Source organism: Vigna umbellata, chromosome 3 (assembly GCF_029865625.1).
Source record: "Vigna umbellata cultivar VRB3 chromosome 3, Vumbellata_1.0, whole genome shotgun sequence".
Lineage (NCBI taxonomy): Eukaryota > Viridiplantae > Streptophyta > Magnoliopsida > Fabales > Fabaceae > Vigna > Vigna umbellata.
Window position 1 is genome coordinate 7,069,025 of NC_142167.1, and position 21,612 is coordinate 7,090,636.

At 33.5% G+C, this 21,612-nt stretch overlaps 2 protein-coding genes across 3 annotated transcripts; one reads left to right on the forward strand and one right to left on the reverse strand.

The window, feature by feature from the left end:
* Positions 1-4,153: 4,153 nt before the first annotated feature.
* On the forward strand, positions 4,154-5,182 carry LOC148201513 (uncharacterized). The gene has a single exon (XM_088109418.1). The coding sequence runs from the start codon at positions 4,154-4,156 to the stop codon at positions 5,180-5,182; it is 1,029 nt and encodes a 342-aa protein (XP_087965544.1).
* Positions 5,183-14,209: 9,027 nt separating this feature from the next.
* STK (K-box region and MADS-box transcription factor family protein) lies at positions 14,210-19,891 on the reverse strand. 2 transcript variants are annotated; one of them, XM_047321660.2, is made up of 9 exons: positions 19,735-19,891; positions 18,857-19,053; positions 15,828-15,909; positions 15,428-15,489; positions 15,233-15,332; positions 14,997-15,038; positions 14,842-14,883; positions 14,587-14,741; positions 14,210-14,490 (listed from the first exon to the last, which is right to left on the reverse strand). In XM_047321660.2, the coding sequence occupies exons 2-9, from the start codon at positions 19,036-19,038 to the stop codon at positions 14,487-14,489; spliced, it is 669 nt and encodes a 222-aa protein (XP_047177616.1). In that variant the 5' UTR covers positions 19,039-19,053; positions 19,735-19,891; the 3' UTR covers positions 14,210-14,486. The 2 variants fall into 2 exon arrangements, with proteins under 2 accessions (XP_047177616.1, XP_087964970.1); XM_088108844.1 differs by lacking the exon at positions 19,735-19,891 and adding an exon at positions 19,150-19,169.
* Between the last annotated feature and the right edge of the window lie 1,721 nt (positions 19,892-21,612).

Sequence of the window (21,612 nt, forward strand, 5' to 3'; positions counted from 1 at the left end):
AAATCGTCTTTTAACATTGTATTCAGATGAGATAAATGTACTGTTGAAAAAGATCAGGTAAGACAGATTTGTGAGATGACTAGCGGTTCGTTTGAGTGGATAGTTGAAGACGGATTCATGATAATTTGTGAGATATACACTTTTTTGATAACTCGCGCATTTGCTCAGATTTGGAGCGATTTGATGTAAAATCTCAACTTTGCCCTCAACTTTTTCTCAAATACCACGTCCAAAATGCAAGCTATTCGATTCCAACTCTTGTATAATCGATTCCAAACTTTCATGGTTAATAATAAATGAAGAACACAATATTTTAACTTTTGGTAAACTTTCATACACCGTTAAACATTGTGAGGTCACAAGTAACTTTGTTACTTTTGCGTCTCGCGTGCCCTAGTTGGCTTATGTAGAGATTCGATTCTCTGCTTTGACATAACCATACACAGGAAAGATTCATGGCCAATACAACTTTGAATTTGAAAACTTTTGACCACCGAATACCATAACACACTCTCTGGTTGGTACATTTGGTTGGTTTGTGTATTAACTGAAGTTGGTGTATTTAGTTTAGGCAAAAGCAGTTAAACTCATTGGTCTGGTGTGGTGCGCGAGTGTTTCTACTGAAGTGAAGTTGGTGTGGTGTGTTCAATGCAGCAAAGTTCATCAAGTAATTGTTTTTGTGAGGTTTTTCTTCTTTTTGCAGGTTGGAGGCATGTTGGTTGGAGATGAAGATCAAGAATGGAGGCTGAAGATGAAGAGCAAAGAGGTTGAAGATGAAGAAGATGAAGAAGAGAGCGAGGTTAAAGATGAAGAAGATGAAGAAGAGGGCTTAAAGGAGGTTGAAGAAGTTGTATTCGGTTCTTCAAGCGTGGGATTCAGTTCCAACTATGGAGTATTCGGTTTCACTCCATAGAAGAAATACAACGTGATATTGTATTCGGTTTCGCTGTTGAAGGATTTGGTTCCGCCAAGGTCTGGATTCGGTTCCAGCAAGCTTAGATAGGCTTGGATTAGGTTCCAACAATGGTGATGCGCGCTTTGATAGGTGACAAAGTTGGACGTGATGCAGAGAGGTCTGTCAGAGTTCATCTAGCAACTCGAGAGTCCATGTTGTAGTAGGAGTCCATGGAGTTGCTTGTAATGGAAGCACACTAACTCGTGTATGTGTTGCAAGTGTTACGTGAAACTAGTGGAGCTACGTGAAGGTGGTGGAGGAATTGTGAACCTGGTGGAGATGGTGTAAGTGTTGTGAAGGAAAGCTCATTATGAGACCTTCATTACATGACCGTGAAGTAGTGCGATAGTGTTGCACGTTGAAGAAGAAGCCTTGCTAACAACCTTTTGGTCTTGCATGTGTTAGGAAGGAGGAGGGTGGCGACTGAAGCTGGTGGGGGTTTGCTAAGTAGGTTGATTAGTTGTTTTACGTTAGCACAATTCCTGCCTTGTGGTATAAGGATATAAACAAATATATGTCCTTTTCTTTTTTAGTTTCAATTAATATTTAATGAATGAAAATATTAATATATATTATTTATAGTTAAGGTTTTACAAATTTTTTAAACATATATTTGTATATAGTGTTGTATAAGGATATTGCATGTTAATGTCTTTGATATACTTAATTTTTAACGTTCTTGTATATGATTAATACAATATTAATATTGAAAAACATTGTGTATATGTAGATCAACTCACAAATAATTTTAAATCCAAAATGGGTACATATTAATTATGTTTTTTATACACTAATTTGTTTGGTATATAAAGTTTCATATCTACATATTGTTGTCGAAGGAGAATTATAATATAAAATCAATAAAATTGGAATATTTGTAAACTTATACACAACTACTAATATTGTTTAATATCATTAATAATATTACAACGACTAAATGAATTTCCAACCACACTACTAACTTAATTTGGAAGATGTGAAACTCAAGGTCTTGAAGAAAAAGATTGATATTTATTAGACCAAGTTCCCTAGTTAAATTGAGACAACTCTTCACTTATTAAAAGACTATTCCAATTCAAAATTGATGAGTTATTTACTAATATGAATATCCATTGTTGACTAATTAATATTTTTTCTACAAATCAATTTTGAATTTTAAAAATCTTTTGATAGATTTAAAAGTGACAAAATAATAATTTTTTCACAATATCATTCGATAAATTGTATCATAATGGGTATTGCAAAAACATGATTAAAATCAACCTTTTTATGTCAAACTAAATATTAAATAGAGTTAATATATGAAACAACGGGAATATATGTAAATATCATAAATAAGATAGGTGATTGAGTCTTTTATTTTTATGAATCTTATGGACTCAGAAATATCTCATTAGGAAAGTAGAAACTAACAAGTGAGAGTATTGGTCATGCTTAGTCTTTTGGTTACCAACGAGTTCAATATGGGGGAAATTGCTTTCAAACTCACAATGTATGTCAAAAGTATCATTAAGTTTCTTTTCTAGTTTGGCCAACAAAGATATTGGTACTAATAAATAGTTTGTAATTTTCATATGTTTACTAAGATAGCATTCTTGGGATAAATTACACATATGAAATATTATCTATTTTGAAGTTCGATTACTTTGTCACACTTTTGTTCTTAAGAGACATGTATGTTAAGGGAGAAAAGTAAACATAAATTATCATTTATTTCTACTCTTAAGCAATGTGAGGTTTTGATCATATCAAAAAAAGCTCTCAATTGAGAACAAATGGTAGGTGTGATTTAGAATTAAAATATTGTTTAAGTAAGAATTTGATGTTTTTGTCATTATTTTGTCCTTAAAAGATGCATTAGTAAATTAATAGAGAAGGATGTGTGTAAGTTACCATTAACCTCAATTTGTAAGCAATATGAGACTTTGGAACAATAAACATTTTAATATTGAATGAAAGATCAAATAGATATAATAAGATTATATTGTTCGTAACACATAATCTTACATATACTTGAAATTTTCAACAGTGAAAGTCAATTACAATTTATTAAAATTGATTTCCTATACTTGAAAAGATGTAAAGATTGATTGTAATCTCATACACATTTGATTATCTTATATTAAACCTTATATATACAAGCTTGTGGAGAATACTAAATTATAAGGTGTTATGTAACAATCAAAATGGATAGAACTCGATAACTTTTTTAAATTTAAGAAGATTGATAAATTTATCTAGGAGACATATTTATACACCATATGATAACATGGATTGCATGTAAGTATCTAAGTATTAAACAAGTAAAAAGATGGATTTGAAGTGATATTAATTGAACTACTAACATGATTGAACCATTGCTAGCAAAAATGGAAATGGTTAAGTTGGGTAATCAAATTATAAACTAATATTTATTATTTCTCCTTTTTATTCATAAAAATAATTTGCCATTGAACTACTAACTTTCATCTTTTCTTCTTTTCTTCTTTTCTTTCATTTTTACCAAACAACTTACAATCTCATCTTCTCCTTATTTATTCTCCTACCAAATACAATTGCACTTCAATTTTACCACACATAGCATTAATGTTGAAGATCATATTCAAAGTATTATAATGTAACTGTTGGGAATAATCCAAGTGTGACTCTCAATCTCACATTGGATAAAAATAATAAAGTTAAACACCATATAAGAGAAAAGATTCATAAACTCATTGTCTCAAGGTAATAGGTAAAAACAACAATACAATAACATAACCATAACAACAATTAACGTAAAACCTTGAGGTTTTTTTTATTAAAAGTGGTGTCAATATCTTATGCGGGTTAAACTTACGTCATAATTATATAATCACTCTCCAAATGAATCCCCTTGGGAAAAAAATCCATCAGTGATATTAGAGTGCGAAATATGTCTTCCACCTCACGTGCAACGTCAGATCACAAAAATTCTGTTGAGATTAATCTGAATATTATAACTGTAATAACTGTCTATTGACAGTTAAGTCTTCTTTACAGTGTTTTGTTTAAATACTGTTGTTTTGTATTCATTTGTTAATGAGAAAAGCTCTCACTTTCTCTAGCTCTCTCTTCCCTCTGTATTCTTTCATTATCTGCATATTTCCCACTTCTGCATAATCGTTCTCAGGTCATAACAGTGGTATCAGAGCTCGGTGATAAAAGAATCTTGTGACAGCGATGGCTGGTATGGTTCACAGCAATCTTCCGGTGTTTGATGGTAAAGATTTTGACGATTGGTGCGTCAAAATGGAGGCAATTCTTGGCTACCAAGAAGTAGATGATATTGTGAAAAAAGGTTTCAAAGAACCTTTGAAGAACGACATGGAGGACGTGAAGAAAGAATATAAGGAGAATAAGCGTTTGGATTGTAAAGCCAGGATGCTACTTCACCAATGCATATCTGCGACGATTTTTCAGAAGGTGTCGAAGGCTGCCACGGCGAAGGAATTATGGGATATTTTGCAAGAAGGGTATGGAAATTCCGGGAAAGTAAAAACGATAAGACTGCAATCTTTACAGAGGCAATACGAACTTCTGTGCATGGGAGAGAATGAGACGATTGCAGAGTATATTGGCAGAATTCAAATTGTTGCAAACGCGATGAGGGCCTGTGATAAAATTGTGAAAGATAAGAAGATGGTTGAAAAGATTCTTAGAACGTTGACTCCTCAATACGATCACATAGTCGTTGCGATAGAAGAATGTAAGGATCTTGATAAAATGAAGATTGAGGAGTTGCAAAACTCTCTCGAAGCCCATGAACAAAGGTTGATAGAAAGAAGGAACGCAGAAAAAAACGTGGCACAAGGAACGAACCAAGCGCTGCAAGCAAGAAGCAATCAAAGCTTCAAGAATCGTGGGAGAGGAAGAGGAAGATCACGCGGAGGACGCAGTGGTGGCAGAAATTCGAAATTTTCAGATCAAAACAGTGATAGCAATGGCGGTGAGCAGAAGAATGGAAGTTGGCGAGGGGGCAGACATTCCAGTGGTAGAGGCCGAAAAGGGTATGATAAAAGAAACGTCCAATGTTTCACATGCAGAAAATACGGCCATTATTCCTCGGAGTGTTGGCACAATGAAGATACGAAGAAAACCAAGAATGGAGAGTCAGCCAATCTTGCGCAAGAAACTGAAGAATCGGAGTCTGACCACGTAGTGTTGATGAGCACAGTGGAACGATCGGAAAAAGACAATGTGAGAAATTGACGTTGAACAGGTGTAAGCAAGAAATGGTTTCGGTGGACAGGTGCAATGTGTCAATCATAGAAGAAGGTGGAGAACAGGTGTCGTCTTCGGACGAAACGAGACATGCAGACAATGAAGCACCTGCACATGCGTTGCTCTCCAACGATGTAAACCAAGCGGCGAATGATGATTCATGCAGCTGGTACTTGGACACGGGTTGTTCGAATCACATGACAGGTAGACGAGAATGGCTGGTGAATCTTGATTCAAGTATAAAGAGCTGTGTGAGGTTCGCGGATAACAGCACTATTAGGGCAGAAGGAATTGGCAGAGTCTTGATCAGCTGTAAGGATGGCAAGATTGTGTATATGGATGATGTGCTATACGTTCCGACAATGAAGAGCAACCTACTGAGTTTGGGGCAACTCCTGGAGAAAGGGTATACTATGTCTATGCATCAGAAACACATAGAAGTGTTTGACAGCAAACAGCGTCTTGTGATTAAAGCACCACTTGCTCGAAACAGAACTTTCAAAGTGAATTTGAATGCTACAGCAGTACAATGCTTATCCTCCTTAAACCACGAAGAAGAGAGATGGTTATGGCATTTCAGATACGGGCACTTGAACTTCAAAAGTTTGAGTCAACTAAAAGAAAAAGAATTAGTGAAAGGTGTGCCTCTCATAATTGTTCCAGATAGAATCTGTGAAAGTTGTGTCGTTGGAAAACAACCTAGAAGGAAATTTGAAAAAGTCGCACCCAGGAGATCGAAGCAGTCTCTGGACGTTATTCATTCAGATGTTTGCGGCCCCTTTGACGTTTCTTCAATTGGAGGTAACAAATATTTTTTAATATTTGTAGATGAATGGACTAGGAAAATGTGGATATATTTGTTGAAAGAGAAAAAAGAGGTGTACTCACACTTTGTGAAATTTTGTTCTTTGGTTGAGAGACAATCTGGTTCACAGATCAGAGTTTTTAGAACTGATGGAGGGGGAGAGTTTAACTCTGTCGAGATGGACAAGTTTTGTACTGATAAAGGCATTGTGCACGAGGTCACGGCTCCATATACCCCCCAGCATAATGGCTTAGCCGAAAGAAGGAATAGGATGATACTTGACATGACGAGGTGCATGCTCAAAGCTAAGAAACTGCCGCATTGTTTGTGGGGAGAGGCTGTGTCTACTGCGGTCTACTTGCTAAATAGAAGTCCAACAAAGGCCCTGTTAGAGTGTACTCCTGAAGAGGCTTGGTCTGGAATTAAACCGACTGTCTACCACTTGAGAATTTTCGGATCTGTGTGCTACAAACATGTCCCAGATGAAAGAAGAAGAAAACTGGACGATAAGAGTGAGACTCTCATTCTTGTTGGCTACCATCCAACAGGTGCCTACAGGTTATACAATCCAGAAAAGAAGCAGATTGTCATTAGCCGTGATGTGATAGTAGATGAGGCTGCAATGTTTGATTGGGAGAAGGCCGAAGCAAAGTCTGAAGTAGGCTATGTTCCAAGTTGGCTTGAAGATAAGAGTTCATCCAATGCTGAGCAGACAGCTGCAAATCGTGAAGTCAACAATAGAAGATCACAAAGGACAAGGTTTCCATCCACCAGACTTGCAGATCATGAAGTCTTTCTAGATAGTAACGTTACCAGCTCAGGTGATCTTGTGCATTTTGCGTTTTTGGCCGACACAGAAGCACTAACCTGGGAGCAAGCTATCGACGTAAAGGAGTGGAGAGAAGCCATGTTGGAGGAATTAAAGGCCATAGAGAAAAACAGAACTTGGGATATGGTGGAATTACCTCAGCATAAACATCCCATTGACGTTAAATGGGTGTTTAAGATCAAACACAAACCAGACGGTGAAGTAGCAAAGTTCAAAGCCAGATTGGTAGCGAGAGGCTTCTTGCAAAAGCCTGGAGTTGATTTTACAGATGTTTTTGCTCCTGTGGCAAGGCTGGAAACCGTGAGGTTAGTAATTGCTGTGGCCAACTTTAAAAACTGGAAAGTATGTCAAATGGATGTTAAATCTGCATTCTTGAATGGGCCATTAGAAGAAGAGGTCTATGTAAGACAACCTCCTGGTTTTGAAAAAGAAGGAGAAGAGCAGAAAGTGTATAGACTAAATAAAGCCTTATATGGTCTTAGGCAGGCACCTCGAGCCTGGAACAACCATATCAACGCCTTGCTCATCAAACTTGAATTTCAAAAGTGTACTGTGGAATCTGGTATCTACGTGAAGACTAGTAAAAGGCAAGGTATGTTGCTGATTTGCTTGTATGTAGATGATTTGCTTATAACAGGAGATTCAGTGGATGAAATTGAAGAGTTTAAGAAGAGAATGAAAGAAGAATTCGAGATGACTGATCTTGGCAGTCTAAGCTACTTTCTGGGACTAGAATGCATACAGACAGATGATGGAGTGTTTCTTAATCAGAGGAGGTATATAAGTGAAGTGTTGAGAAGATTTAATATGGAAAATTGCAATAGTGCTTCAGTACCAATCATGACAAATCTGAAACTGACTGATAAACTAGACGAGAAGAGAGTGGATGCCACACTGTATAAGCAAATTGTGGGGTCTTTGCGATATATTTGTAACTCCAGACCTGATATTAGTTTTGGAGTTGGGCTGGTGAGCAGATTTATGAATGATCCTAGGCAATCTCATCTTGCTACTGCCAAACATATATTGCGTTACTTAAAGGGAACAACAGACTTTGGTCTATTCTACCCCAAGAATCTTGACAATACGAGAGGAGCATTGGAGGCTTGGTGTGATGCTGATTGGTGTGGTGACAAAGTTGACAGAAAAAGCACGTTTGGGTATCTGTTTAAATACATGGGAGCTACAATTTCATGGTGCTCCAAGAAACAAAATGTGGTTGCTCTATCATCCTGTGAGGCAGAGTACATCGCAGCTGCTGAAACTGCTTGTCAATGTGTGTGGCTGGAAACAATGTTTGATGAGCTGAAAATTGAATATAAAAAACCGGTACAGCTTCTAGTTGATAATAAATCAGCTATAAGTCTGTCTAAAAACCCAGTATTTCATGGTAGAAGTAAACACATTGAAACCAAGTTTCATTTTTTGAGAGATCAAGTTAATAAAGGTAGATTGGAATTGGTCCATTGCGGCACTGAAGATCAAACTGCAGATGTTTTCACTAAAGCCTTGAAGCAGATCAGATTTGAGAAACTTAGAGATTTGCTTGGTGTTAAATTGATGTGAATTCAGATTAAGGAGGGTGTGTTGAGATTAATCTGAATATTATAACTGTAATAACTGTCTATTGACAGTTAAGTCTTCTTTACAGTGTTTTGTTTAAATACTGTTGTTTTGTATTCATTTGTTAATGAGAAAAGCTCTCACTTTCTCTAGCTCTCTCTTCCCTCTGTATTCTTTCATTATCTGCATATTTCCCACTTCTGCATAATCGTTCTCAGGTCATAACAAATTCAACGTAAAAAATAACCAGTGGCATTTGTTATAAATAAAATCATCTATTAAACATTGAATATATCACCCTCCGACATCATATACTTATTTGACATCAGAAATCCTCTACTTCGACGTCATATGTTTGCGTGTATTATTCGAAATTGAATTCAAAAGACATTGAGATGCTAAAGTACAAATTTAGATGTTGGTGGTTAGTGGTCCGACGTCTAAATGTGATAAATTTATTAAAATATTAGGCATGAAAGTGAAAATTTAGCCATGTAAGATGTTAGATAACCTAGAAACAAATGTCAAAATTTATTTCAATTATCCCATCCTGAGAAGCAACCTATGCGTCAACCTATGATCCATGAAAATGATGACATGCTAGAAGCAAAGGATGATCCTCTAGCAAAGCTGATGACGAAATTATATAGGTTGAATAAAGGGCTGATAAAGATGAAGTGGGATTTAAGAATATTTGGTCTTTAGTGTCATGTGACAGTGTATATTACTCTAAATGATGCATTGAAGGTCATTGTGGGAGACATGATGTTAAATATTTCAATCCTACAACTATGGTGCATGTAAGATTTTTCATTGTCTTCCATATTTAGATATTCAAATTGTTACTTTTTAATATATAATTAACTTTATTATTATAGGTACATGAACACAGTCATTGTGGACCAAGGTTAGACATCCACATATATATTTTTTGAACCTCAAACCATTCAACCTTTTGGAAACACAGTTGAATTCAAGTAAACATATTTGCGAACATGGATGACTGAGTCAAAAAGAGAGATGTACCTTGCACCATACATTGATAGGTATGTGTTACTGATTGTAAAATTTTATGAAGGTTTACTTAATTAATCGACTCAATATTTGTGATTCATGATAGGGTTCATTGGCAACTGATGATCATCATACTAAGACAATACACAATTATATGGTTTTGTTCCCAGCATAGTAAGATGAAACTTGACTTGAAATCCTTGTTACAAACGTAAGCGTTACATTCTTTCATATCACTTCATTATGATATTGATATTAACCTATGTTTCAAATACTGTATCCAAAGGTTGGAACTCATTAATGTTTAAGTTATTAATTTTCGTATGTGAACTTATGACCTGGATATTTGATTATTTTCTTTGTCATTTTTAGTATAACAAATAGTCTGATTCATGGGCTTACGACTACTACGTCATGTCTTTGATCAAAATCATCATTCAAACAGTAATTAGAGATGATTGGACTAATGTAATAATACATATTTTTCACATATTACAAATCACATTCAACTTTAAACATTAAAGTGCAAACATAATGAAGTTATGTTACTTTTGCAGAGGTTCAAAAATCCATCAATAATAATGGAGGCCAATTTAAAGAAGATATAACAAGAGTGGATAACATATCTTCTGGAGCGATGGAGTTAGAACATACATTAGTTTAGTTTTAATACTTTTAGTTTTGATAGCTTTAGTTTTTAATTTTAGTTATGATAACTTTACATTACAATTTTAATTAGTTCATACAAAATTGAAAATATGTTATGGAAATATTCAAATGCTAAAGTGTGATGGTTTTCTGCTTTTAGGTTTGGTAAAATTGTAAAAATAAATAATTGTTTTTTAAAAGAAGCTAGGATTGACGTTATTGCATTAACAGACATTAATTGACATCGACTATGGTAATGCCAATGTTATTTGCCTCCTTTTCCCATCCCCAAAAACTTGCGTTCAATGGTTCAAGTATGTGCTCAACGGACTAGGATGTCAGATCCCCTTGTAGTTGTCATCATAAGACGTTGGATTCCATGGTAGTCAATGTCTTTCAATGTCACTTTTTTCTTCTAAAGTCTTCCGTTATGACGTCGAAGTTTGGTTTGATGTTAAATGTCAAAATAACTGACGTCGAAACACGTTTTTGTAGTAATATGAGCCCAATGATTCAAGGTCTCAGCTTAGAATGTTGTAGACAACAACAAAAAAACACAACAACATCATAACCACAAGTGATATAAGTAAAGGTGTACCTACCACTTTATTTTCTTGCTAATTAACATGAGTTAATATAGATAAAAGCTAAAAATGCTTTCATTATAAATATATGTTTTAAAGCATTATGATATTCTACATACATATACAAAATAAAAAAATAATTTCTACCCACAAATACTTAGTGTAAGTAATTTATACCTACCATATTAGACATAGGTAAGTACCGACAGTAAATTTGTTGGTGATTACTGACAAATTTTGCCATCAATAAATTCGTCGGTAAACATCGCGATCTGGTTCATCTTCTTTCTCTGTTCTCCTTGTTTTTTTTTATCTTTAACAATTCAGAAGAATAAACAAGTTCCAAACAATATCTTCAATCTAATTTTTGGGCTTTGTGCAAGGGAGAAGAACACGAGATTTTGGTTTCACGTTTCTGGATTTTGGGATTTCTTTCCACAAGTTGAATCGTGATTTGCTTCGTGTTTGGGTTTGTTTTGTGTTTCCAGGTGGAATACGAAGCTCTTGCGGTGGTGATGGGTGGCTTGACTCGTGATTATTGACAGATTTTTCAATTAAATAAGCATTATCAACGGATTTATCGAAAAAAATTTTCGTCGGTAATAAATTCGTCGGTAACATTCATTAGTAATTAAAATTTCAAAATCTGTCGATAAAATCTATCCGTAATTTCATCAGTAATTTTAAGAATTTTTGTAGTTCTCTGATGTTCAAGTCAATAAGAGAGTTTGAATATTTATGAATATAGTAGTGAGTATGAGTGACTACCAAGTAAGTATTCCTTGGAGAATACTAGTTGTATTTATAGAATCAACTTGCGTCGTAGACCTCTGTTATCATTGAAATAATACTTACTTCAAATATATAATGACAAAGTAGTTGATAAGAATAAAATGATACCTCATTATAAATAATAACGAAAATACCAAACTGCCGAGATTAGTTATGATATGTGAATATTGCCCTAATATATGTAAGATTGGGCTATTCTAGAACGAAGAGGCTTAATGGACCTTTTTGGTCATGCTCTTTAGAATGCCTGTAGTCTGAAAAGTTTGATTTGACTTATGTGATCGCGTTTGATCTCCTAGTTGGACTTTGGTCGACTTATATAGTTTGCATGTAGATTGGTCATTCAACCAAGCTCGATGTGGTTTGGCTATTCGATCGAGCACGTATGTAGATTGACCATTTGACCGAGCTAGTAGGTAGATGGACCATTTAGCCCGACTCGTAGGTATATTGGCCATTCGACGAAGCTCATAGGTAGATTGGCCATTCGATCGAGCTAGTAGGTAAATTGGCCATTCTGTCGAGCTCGTAGGTAGATTTACCATTCGACAAAGCTCAAAGTGACCTTTTTATTATGGCTTTTGTAGTGACCTTTTTATATTGACCTTACCTCGACTTCTATTTATAGCTTTTGTAGTGACCTTTTTATTATGGCTAGCCTAATTATGGCCTAAACTCCAATAATATTCTTTAAGAATTTAATCATAATGTTTTTTCTGCTTTAAGATGTTTCATCTTGACCGTTCAGTCTTTTTGGTAAAATTGTCCTTTCGTTCGCTAGGTTAATATAGTAAAAATACATTTTGGTTGACTGACGAGTTTACCTTTTGACTAACTTGTTGACCAAACGAGACATACCGTACAATTATTATAAAAATTAATGACTTTATGATAAATCGTCTCCAACGTCTTAGACGGCAGCGGCGGTAGAGGGGGGTGGGGGAGGGGGGTTTGAATGGTAGTTCCCATAGCTTGATCATTTCACTTTGTTGTCTTGTTGCTCAAACAATAATAAATATGTTAATTTTATTGTCTATGTTTTTAATTTGTCTACTGTATTATATACAGTCAAAGACTCTTCAACCTTGTTAACATTGATCTCTTCCTAAGACAACTTAATACATGACAGACCCTGGATGCCACCTGCTTGGAATCAAATGTACCAATCAAGTGTTAAATGCTACCTACTTGATTTATCTTTTAAGGTACAATTATATTCTAAAAATATTTAAATAATTTGGTTTTACCCTTCGGCCAAGACTAATCATCTTGACCTTTGGCCTAGTTGAATTGTGTTGACCATCAGCCCAATTCGTCTCAACCTTCAGCTACGGCGACTCGTCTCAATATTCGACTTAGGTTTAGTCTAAATTTTCAGTCATGACCGACTCAGCTTGATCTTCGACCTAGGCCAAATTGTTAGACCTTTAGCCTATCCCAAATTGACTCAATTTTTGCTTTTCACCCAATTGGCTCAACATTCGCCCTTCGATTAATTGGCTTGACTTTTGGCCTACATCAACTCGTCTTAATATTTAATCTGATCGACTCGTCTCAGCCTTCGACTCGTCTCAGCTTTTGACTCAAACTAACCTATCCTAACCTTTGGCATGTGGCCATCTCGACTTTCAATTTACGCCAACTAATCTTGAACATCAATCCGAACTTAATCAACTCGACTTTCTATTAGGATCAACTTGACTTAGTCTTAAACCCAAGTCAACTCGATCGATCCTTTTGGAGTCAACTTGATTCAATGTGGAATGAAAAAGAAGTAAAATTTCAAATTTTCCTATATTTTTAAAATATTTTAAAAATTTCTATTTTATTCATTTGAAATACCTTCCAAAAGAATTTTAAATTTCAATATCTTTCTAATTATTTTTTTAATTATCAAATTTTAATGCAAAGAATTTTAAATTCTTCAAATAAATAAATTCTAAATTATCTAATGTAAGCACAACGTAGATCGTAAACATATTTGTTTCCTATACTACTTCACTCATCAGCCCCACTTAGTCTTCTACCGAAACTGATAAATAAGAATGATCTTATTGGATCACCTTGCCGAATTCCTCTTCTGCATCAAACTCCTTAATGGAGCTTCCATTAACTAGAAGTGACACACAACTAAAGACAAGACATGATCTTAACCATTCAATCCATTTATCTAGAAACCTCAATCTTCTCGTAATGTGAAGTAGAAAAGTCCAACTTATGGAGTTGTGACCCTTTTCATAATTCACCTTAAATACTAGTTTAAGGCATTGTTTTCTTATCTCATTAACAATCGTGGAATATTATGTAGCATGATCAGTCAAATCTACATCGTCTTTCTTTTGACTTAATACGTGTGCATGGGCTTTCTTCCTATCACCAAATATTCAACATTTTCACACTTTAAATTGTTCTTTTTCTTGCTTCAATTAAAGTTTAGTTGGTTCTTACACCTATCAACCTAAGCTGAACACGAATCAGAGTAAAACTGAATCAAGCATGTGACCCCACCAAACCCAAGATTTTCAATAAAGTTGCTATTCAATCCATACCCACTTACCTAACCCTAAGATTCACATACTCTACAAACCCAATATGGTTGCCACCCTTTCTCCCAGACAACAAAACCTCCAACTATTAATTTTGAAATCCTTCACTTGATACATGTATAAGTGTATATATATATATATATAGATAGATAGATAGATAGCTGACGTTGAGACTTAAAATATTTTGAAATACTAAAAAATAAGAACAACATAAATGTAAATGACTTTTTTAGATGAGAAAAAAAAAAAGTCGATCATAAAAAGCCATAATAATAGCTTAATGTCTTCATACACAACTATTGTTTTAATTATTTTCTAGCAACATAGATTGTTATCATATCATGGAATCATCAATACATATATATAGTAATATAAGTATATATATTGAAAAAGAGAATTTAATAACGACGTAAGAGATGAGTTGGTCTAATGAGCAATCGAAAGAGTAGTAATAATGCATTTAGCCGCTGGCTAATTGGATAGGTAGTTGGCTAATATTATTACATATTCATCACCTGCATTCACCAAAACAACAAAGCATCATTATTCAAGTATAATGATTATGGAGTAATGATGCATATGAAATGTAGAAAATGATAATAGGAGCATACCCAAGATGAAGAATCTTCTTATCTGACTGAGGGTAAACAGATCCACCCTCCATCATGTTTGGATTGAAGAAGTTACGAGAAGCTAATGCCTGAATCGCATTCAGCTCTGGTCCAGAAACCATGTTTACTTGCTGAATCCTCTCAACGTCAGTTATCTATAAATTTTTTATATTCTTTTTTTGTCAGAACATTTTCATCTCTTTCATTAAGACCAAGAGGAAAAAGGAAAAGGAAATTCTATCAACTTTATCTTACCTTAGTCCGAAGACAAAGATTTTCATTTTCCAGTTCAATCTCCTAACCGATAGATAACAATGCATGCTATCAGTTACCAGTCAGATAAATGAAAATATATAATAGCTTCAAATTTTGGCAGATAAAGGTTGAGAAATTAGTTCATGATCAATTACCCTTTTCTGGAAGTATTCTATTTCTGCCAGTAGCATCTCATGCTGTGTAGTTAGAGAAAAAGGGAAAAAAGTATCAAGACATCGTTAGCAAATAGACAAGATTCGATCACTGTATGCATAATAACCACTATGATGCAAGAAAGGAAAATTGCAAAAAAGGTGAGTTTGTATGTTTATGCAGTTTACTTTTATTTATATGGATGTTATAAAACTCTTTAGTTCATCAATAATCTTACTTTCTTAGATCTGATTCTAGTGATTCCTCTTTCAAGTCTATTCTCCAATTGCTTAAGTTCCTTAACAGTCAGTGTGCTTAAAGCATCACCCATCAAGTGCCTGCAAAAGCCATAAGAGAATCAAGCCCCGTATCCATTAGTTTTTCTAAGAAGAATTTAAGAGGAACAAACAACATGGTAATAATAAAAAATCACCTGTTTGAATTTTGCAGCATCTGTATTTGCTGTCTCAGCTTTGCGGATTCTTGTTGATAATACTGTTTTACAATGACAAAGAAGACATTAAGTAGTTTAATAGATTAGTTACCTTAATTCCAACATTAAACTAAACTAATTCAAACTCCTTCCTAAGTTAATTCCTCATCACTGGCTTGCTTCAGAACAGTAGTTCACTTCATGAAGCTGAATCAATTTTTTACTGAACAATAAGCACTTTAACAATAATAGAAAAATAAGAAAGAAAAAAGATAAATGAACTTTTATAGATAGATTGAAAGATAGATAGATATATTGACAGATAATGGTTTCTTCCGAACAAGCCTAAACTAATTAAACTTCATTAACATGTAGTCATATGAACAGTGCGTGAAATTACCTGAGCATTGATTTCAGTGGTAGTGCTAGTACTCGAATGATCTGAACATGCTTTTTTGTATCTCTCAATTGTTGATCTTATGCTGCAATCCCAAACGCCAAAATAACGAAAAAAATCATGTACTATTTTTGTTGAGAGTGCATTTGCATAATACATTATTCTGCCTTCACAAATTCTTGTTATTATTCATTTTCACTTAGTAGTCCCTCTAGGGGTTGGAAGGATTGGATTTCAGATATTTTTAGACCTGATGGTTTTCTCATTCAATTATAATTATATTAAATTCCTTTAATAATCGAAGTTTCTTTCTCAACTTGACGAACTTGGATCACTTATAATCACTTATAATCACATACTAAAATTTAATTATGAACAATATAAGTTAAAAATATATCAATCTGAAAAAATGCAGTTTCAAATATTTTTTTACAAATTCAAATGAATCAATGATACAGTGACACATAACCTATTATAAAAATGTTATTATAGAAAATTGTTAACATACCAAAGTCATTAAAACAATATATACATATGCCACTATAATTTTAAGGACCATAATATAATGCTTAAAATTCCATTTCACAATGTTATTTATATAAACCCTAGCAAAACTTAATGATGAGTGTGCTTGTGGGCATTATCTCTTCAGTGACTCATGTAAAGGATTTCGTGTTGGAACCGAAAACAAGCATACATGATTAGTGTTTTGAAAACATAGTTGTTCTTCTCTAATTTGAATACCACCTCTAATGTAAGTGGAATGATCACGCTCCACTTGATCAGTGTTTTTCTCTTTTTTCTTTTCTGATCTGTTCCTTTTGTTGCAATTTCGTTTGATCCGTACACAGTAATGTCTCACCCTAACGGGAATGACTTCATTGTTTTAGCTATGGTATTCGTAAGAATCACAACTAAACAAAACGTGTATCCTTGAAAACTATAATTTACTAACTAAATATCAAGATCTTAAGCTGTAATAACTTGTTTACTCATATATTTCAAAAGAGAATAGATGAAAAATAAGTTGTAGGGGATAAACGTACAACGAAGTGCAGATGAAACTTGCTTTTTCTTTTGTTGCATTTAGAACTAAACCAGATGAGCGAGAGTGAAAGTAAAAGGTAGAAAATATCTGAAATGACAGAGAGTGTGGATGAAAAGAGAAGATAAAAAAGTGGGTTGTTTTCACTGAAGAAGGCAAAGAAGTTTGAGGAAGCAAATTGGATATCAGAGAAATTTGAAGGGAGCGGAAGTGAAACTTTTTCATTCACTTTTCTCTCTCTATGGATGTATAATACACATGCATGCATGCACAGATTCTCATGTGGTGTATATCACTTAAAAGGAAAGAAATAGAAGGAAGAGGCATTGTGAAGCAGAGGTTGGCTCATTGGGTCTGACTCACTGATACAAACTCAGTGTGTCTTACAATTTTGTTGGCCAGCATAGTAGGTGAGTCCAATTATTCATATAATATAATATAATGCTCACAGCCATTATCATCATCAACATTAATTGTTAAAAACCAAATACTTAATTAATACGGTGCATGAAACATAAATTCGTATAGTAATGGTTTGAAATATGTGATATGCAATTAAATGTTTATGGTGTGTGTGGTATATATACGCTGTAATGAAACAGTGTTATTGGAAATCCTACAAAGTACAGTGTTTCACTGTTTTCATGCAAAGGGAAAAAGGTATAAGAAACCCTAACTAAGGGGTACAATACAACTGAAATCATCACTCTCTGTCACTTCGACATGAACAGAGAAGGAGAAAAGACAACTTATGATATATCCGTAAGTACGAGAAGATATATAACAAAAGTAAGTGTACCGTTACAAGGTCTGCTCTGAGTCTTTGGTTAAGTTACTGAAGTTGCAGGTCCACCTTATCATTAAATCATCACTATACTACACATGGTCGATAACCATTACGCTCTTTAATTTCTTTCTTCGTTTCACACTTTTACAAACAATATTATAATGTGCTGGATTAATTAATTCTCTGACCTGCTTCCAATCAAACCCTTTAATAACCATTTGTTCTTATTTAAATAAAGCATGTTCTCAGTTTCGATTTCATCAAATTTGGAAGAATGTTCATCGTTTTTAGAATGTTCTTTTTCTTTCATTTCCAAAACAAAATCTTTTTATTAAGCTTTTGATTGCAAATAATTACACTGTTCCCAGCACAAAACGATTCACATACCATGCATTAGTATTTGAAAATAATATTTTAATATAATATTTCCAGTTCTTTTTTCTTAAAGAAAAAAAAAAGTAGTCTTGACTATTTTTTTTAAAATTTTTTTATTAAGGGTCACTCAATCCTATATATAACTTTACATACATACATACATATATATATATATATATATATATATATATATATATATATATATATATGTATGTATTCTAAAGTGATAGAGTTATTTTCACAACACATTACGCAAAATTGATACACAATATGAGGTAAATAAACTAAGCATACCATAATATTTATTGGTTACTAAATAAAATTAATTCAGTAAAGGGAACTAGAATTTGGAAGAAGTATTGCCTGAAAATGAACATTAGCCAAATGGAATAAGGCTACAAAATTAGTAGCTTCTAATTATGATACTAAAAGATAAGTTAAGCTTATAATTAAGTTCTTGGAATTTAGCAATGAGTGCTTTTAATGCATTAGTTAAGGAGCTTAAACAGAATATTAAATACGTTTAATCCTTAACCACCAGTTAGCATAAACCCTAATTAAGTTCCTGGACCTAAATAACTGCTTCCAATTACGGGTGGAAGATGGAACACTAATTTAAAGTTTTTATTTTTTATTTTTTTGCCTATGTTCTAAAAATGTTATATATAGGGGTGTGATTGTTTCACTGTCTCAGATTTTAATTTCGCAGATCTACGCAGTCTGACAATAATAATGGAACTTATTGTAATGTAATGATTAATAAAGCATTTTAGTAAGAGTGTATAAAGATAAATGAAGAGAAAAATGGAAGGTAACTACACTGACTTGTTGTTTGAATACTCATAGAGTCTCCCACGGCTGGAGAAGACAATGAGAGCAACTTCTGCATCGCACAGCACTGATAACTCATAAGCTTTTTTCAGAAGCCCGTTTCTTCTCTTGCAGAACGTTACCTGCCGATTTGTGGTGTTCTCAATCCTTTTGATTTCAATCTTTCCCCTCCCCATATTCTTCAACTCTTCCTTCAAAAAACAAAGTAAAGGAAACAATAAAGTTCAATGCATAAACATATACCAGAAACAAAAACTAGATCTGATGAAATCCATGTTAGATCTTACTTGGACGAAAGTTGAAAATTAAAGAATATGCATATGATATATGAGAGAAGTTGTGTGCTTTATATGATGTGTATGTATATAGGCATGTAGCTAAATAGGGTACATGCTGTTTTAGATTGAGATGAAAATGATGATGAGCAAGATCTAAGATAATGAACAAGATTTGGAGACGGTGCAGTTGTAGCCCCTTTTATGAAAGCGCAGGTTAAGTTATAACACTTTTCCTTCATCGGTCTTTTTGTTTGTATGTATCTATGTATGTGTCAGTGCCTGGTTCCTCTCTTTCTTTTCCTATATATGAAAAGCAACAAAATCCACCCACTCCCTCCAGGGCCAGAAAGAAACCCTTGTGATTTCTCAAGTGGATCTTCTCAACAACAAAGACCAAACAAAAACACCCTTTTGTTTAAACACAACAACCTTGGACAAAGAATATATAAAAGTGAGATGCAGTGTAAGAAAAAGAAGTTGATGAGGAGATGGAAAGAAGAAGATGATGAAGGAAAAAGAGGCGAGGAGTTTAAGGTTTGATGATGGGTTATAATATGAAGAAGAGAATGTAAAAAAAGTAGAGAGGTGGCTAACCTGTGTGTGACTCCGGCAAGTTCAGCTTTCGGAAAAATTTGTAATCCCAAAGAAATCAAACTGCACTATAGACTTTGTTCCACTTCCATCCCTCCTATTTATAGCCCTTTCTTTGTTTGTGTATCTTTGAAAGGAGTGAAAGAGAGAGAGAAAGAGAGAAGATGTGAAGAAGGAAAAAGGACCAGCTAAGCTGGAATGGTTTTTTGCCCAAACCATGCACTCGACATCGATGTTTTAGCTAAACAATGCATCTTTCCAGGTGCAAATTACCACCATAAACAGCAACTTTTCTTTTGCTTTTCCATTCTCATTTTTCAATTTTCCCTAGCTACCTCTCTCACCATCTCTAACTAAATCACGTCGTAAATATCACTTAGGGGCCATTCGGTAAAATCCCCCTCCCACTATCTACATTTTAATTACCATTCAAATTTCGCCTCTTACACGTAAACCTTTCCATTCTCACTGCTGCTTAAAATTGTAGACTTGAAGTTCTGTATCTTTTAGAGATAAGGTTAACGTATACTATATTAAAATTATATACTTAAAGGATAAGGTTAATGTATAATATATGTGTAGGTGTAAATATTATTTTATAAGTCAATTTTATAAAATTAAGTTGGATTTAAAGTTCATGTTTTAGTATTAAAATCAAATTAAAAATTTTATATCAATTAAAGATAAAACCAATTATCTTGATTATACGTCTTTGGTTACTTTTCTCACTCTCCACCACTTTTTCAATATAGTAAAACCTTAGTATATAATATATTTATTTACTTATAATAATTCTTTTATGATATAATAATATTATTTTTAAATATTAACATTAATTGATTGTAAACGTTAAAAGGAGATTATTTTTTACCTGATATATAATATCGGAAAATTTTCTATTAAAAGTTTTCTGGGTTTGACAACTAACAGGCCCGGATCTAGAGAATCTATCGTTTTCAGTCTAATAAATTGTGTAGATGCCAAATGTTCGGAATATAATACAACTTCGAGGGTTAATTTCAAATTTGAGCACATAATATACAAACAATATACACAATGCATAAACTAATATTTTTCGAAGACGATTTTTAATTTTATTTTTGTAAAATTCAAAAAAATTTATTTTTTTTCTAGTAATTTTAACTGTTTATAGTTTTGGTTTCCCGACTTTTTTTTTTACAAAATTGATTATCTAAATTTTATGTGTTCGTAATTTGATTAAATTTTTAGTTCATTTCCTTGTAATTCTTTTATCTTTTAGACATCATAGAAATGATACTTATAGCTTTTCTTGTAAGATTGAAAATGATAATATATAATTGCGGGAGTTGTATTACTATATATAATTTGAGACTGGTTCAATATATTTCTAATGATGAAAATTGAATAAAATTATGAAAAAAAAGTAAAGTTTAAAGGGTTAAATATGTTTTTAGTTCCTAAACTATCAAACAATTTTGGGTTTCGTCCTTCTTTCAAAGTTTTGTTCATTTCCGTTTTCTTATCTTTGAAACTCGTATTTTTAGTCCTTAAAATATAAGGGTGTTAAGTTTTCGGTGAGTGGCAAACGACAAGTTATGTGTGATGCCACCTTTCATGATAATTATGTGACATCACACATGACTCGCCGTTTGTCACCTCACCAAAAACTTAACGTCGTTACATTTTAAGGACTTAAAGTACGAGTTTCAAAAGTAAGAGAACGAAAATGAACAAAACTTTTAAAGAGAAATGAAACCCAAAATTACTTGATAGTTTAGGAACTAAAAAATATTTAACCCAAACTTAAAATATCAAATTGCATAGAAGAAATGTAGGAATCAAAGTTATATTCAATTAAAAATGAAGAATTAAGATTACAGAAAAACAATTTTAAGAACC

Coding starts and splice junctions, on each gene's coding strand:
- STK (XM_047321660.2), bottom strand. CDS start 19,038: ATGGGGAGGGGAAAGATTGAAATCAAAAGGATTGAGAACACCACAAAT. Junction 15,333..15,427: donor ATGCTGCAAAATTCAAACAG/GTGATTTTTTAT, acceptor TGGCTTTTGCAG/GCACTTGATGGGTGATGCTT. Junction 14,742..14,841: donor ATCTTTGTCTTCGGACTAAG/GTAAGATAAAGT, acceptor AAAAATTTATAG/ATAACTGACGTTGAGAGGAT.
- LOC148201513 (XM_088109418.1), top strand. CDS start 4,154: ATGGCTGGTATGGTTCACAGCAATCTTCCGGTGTTTGATGGTAAAGAT.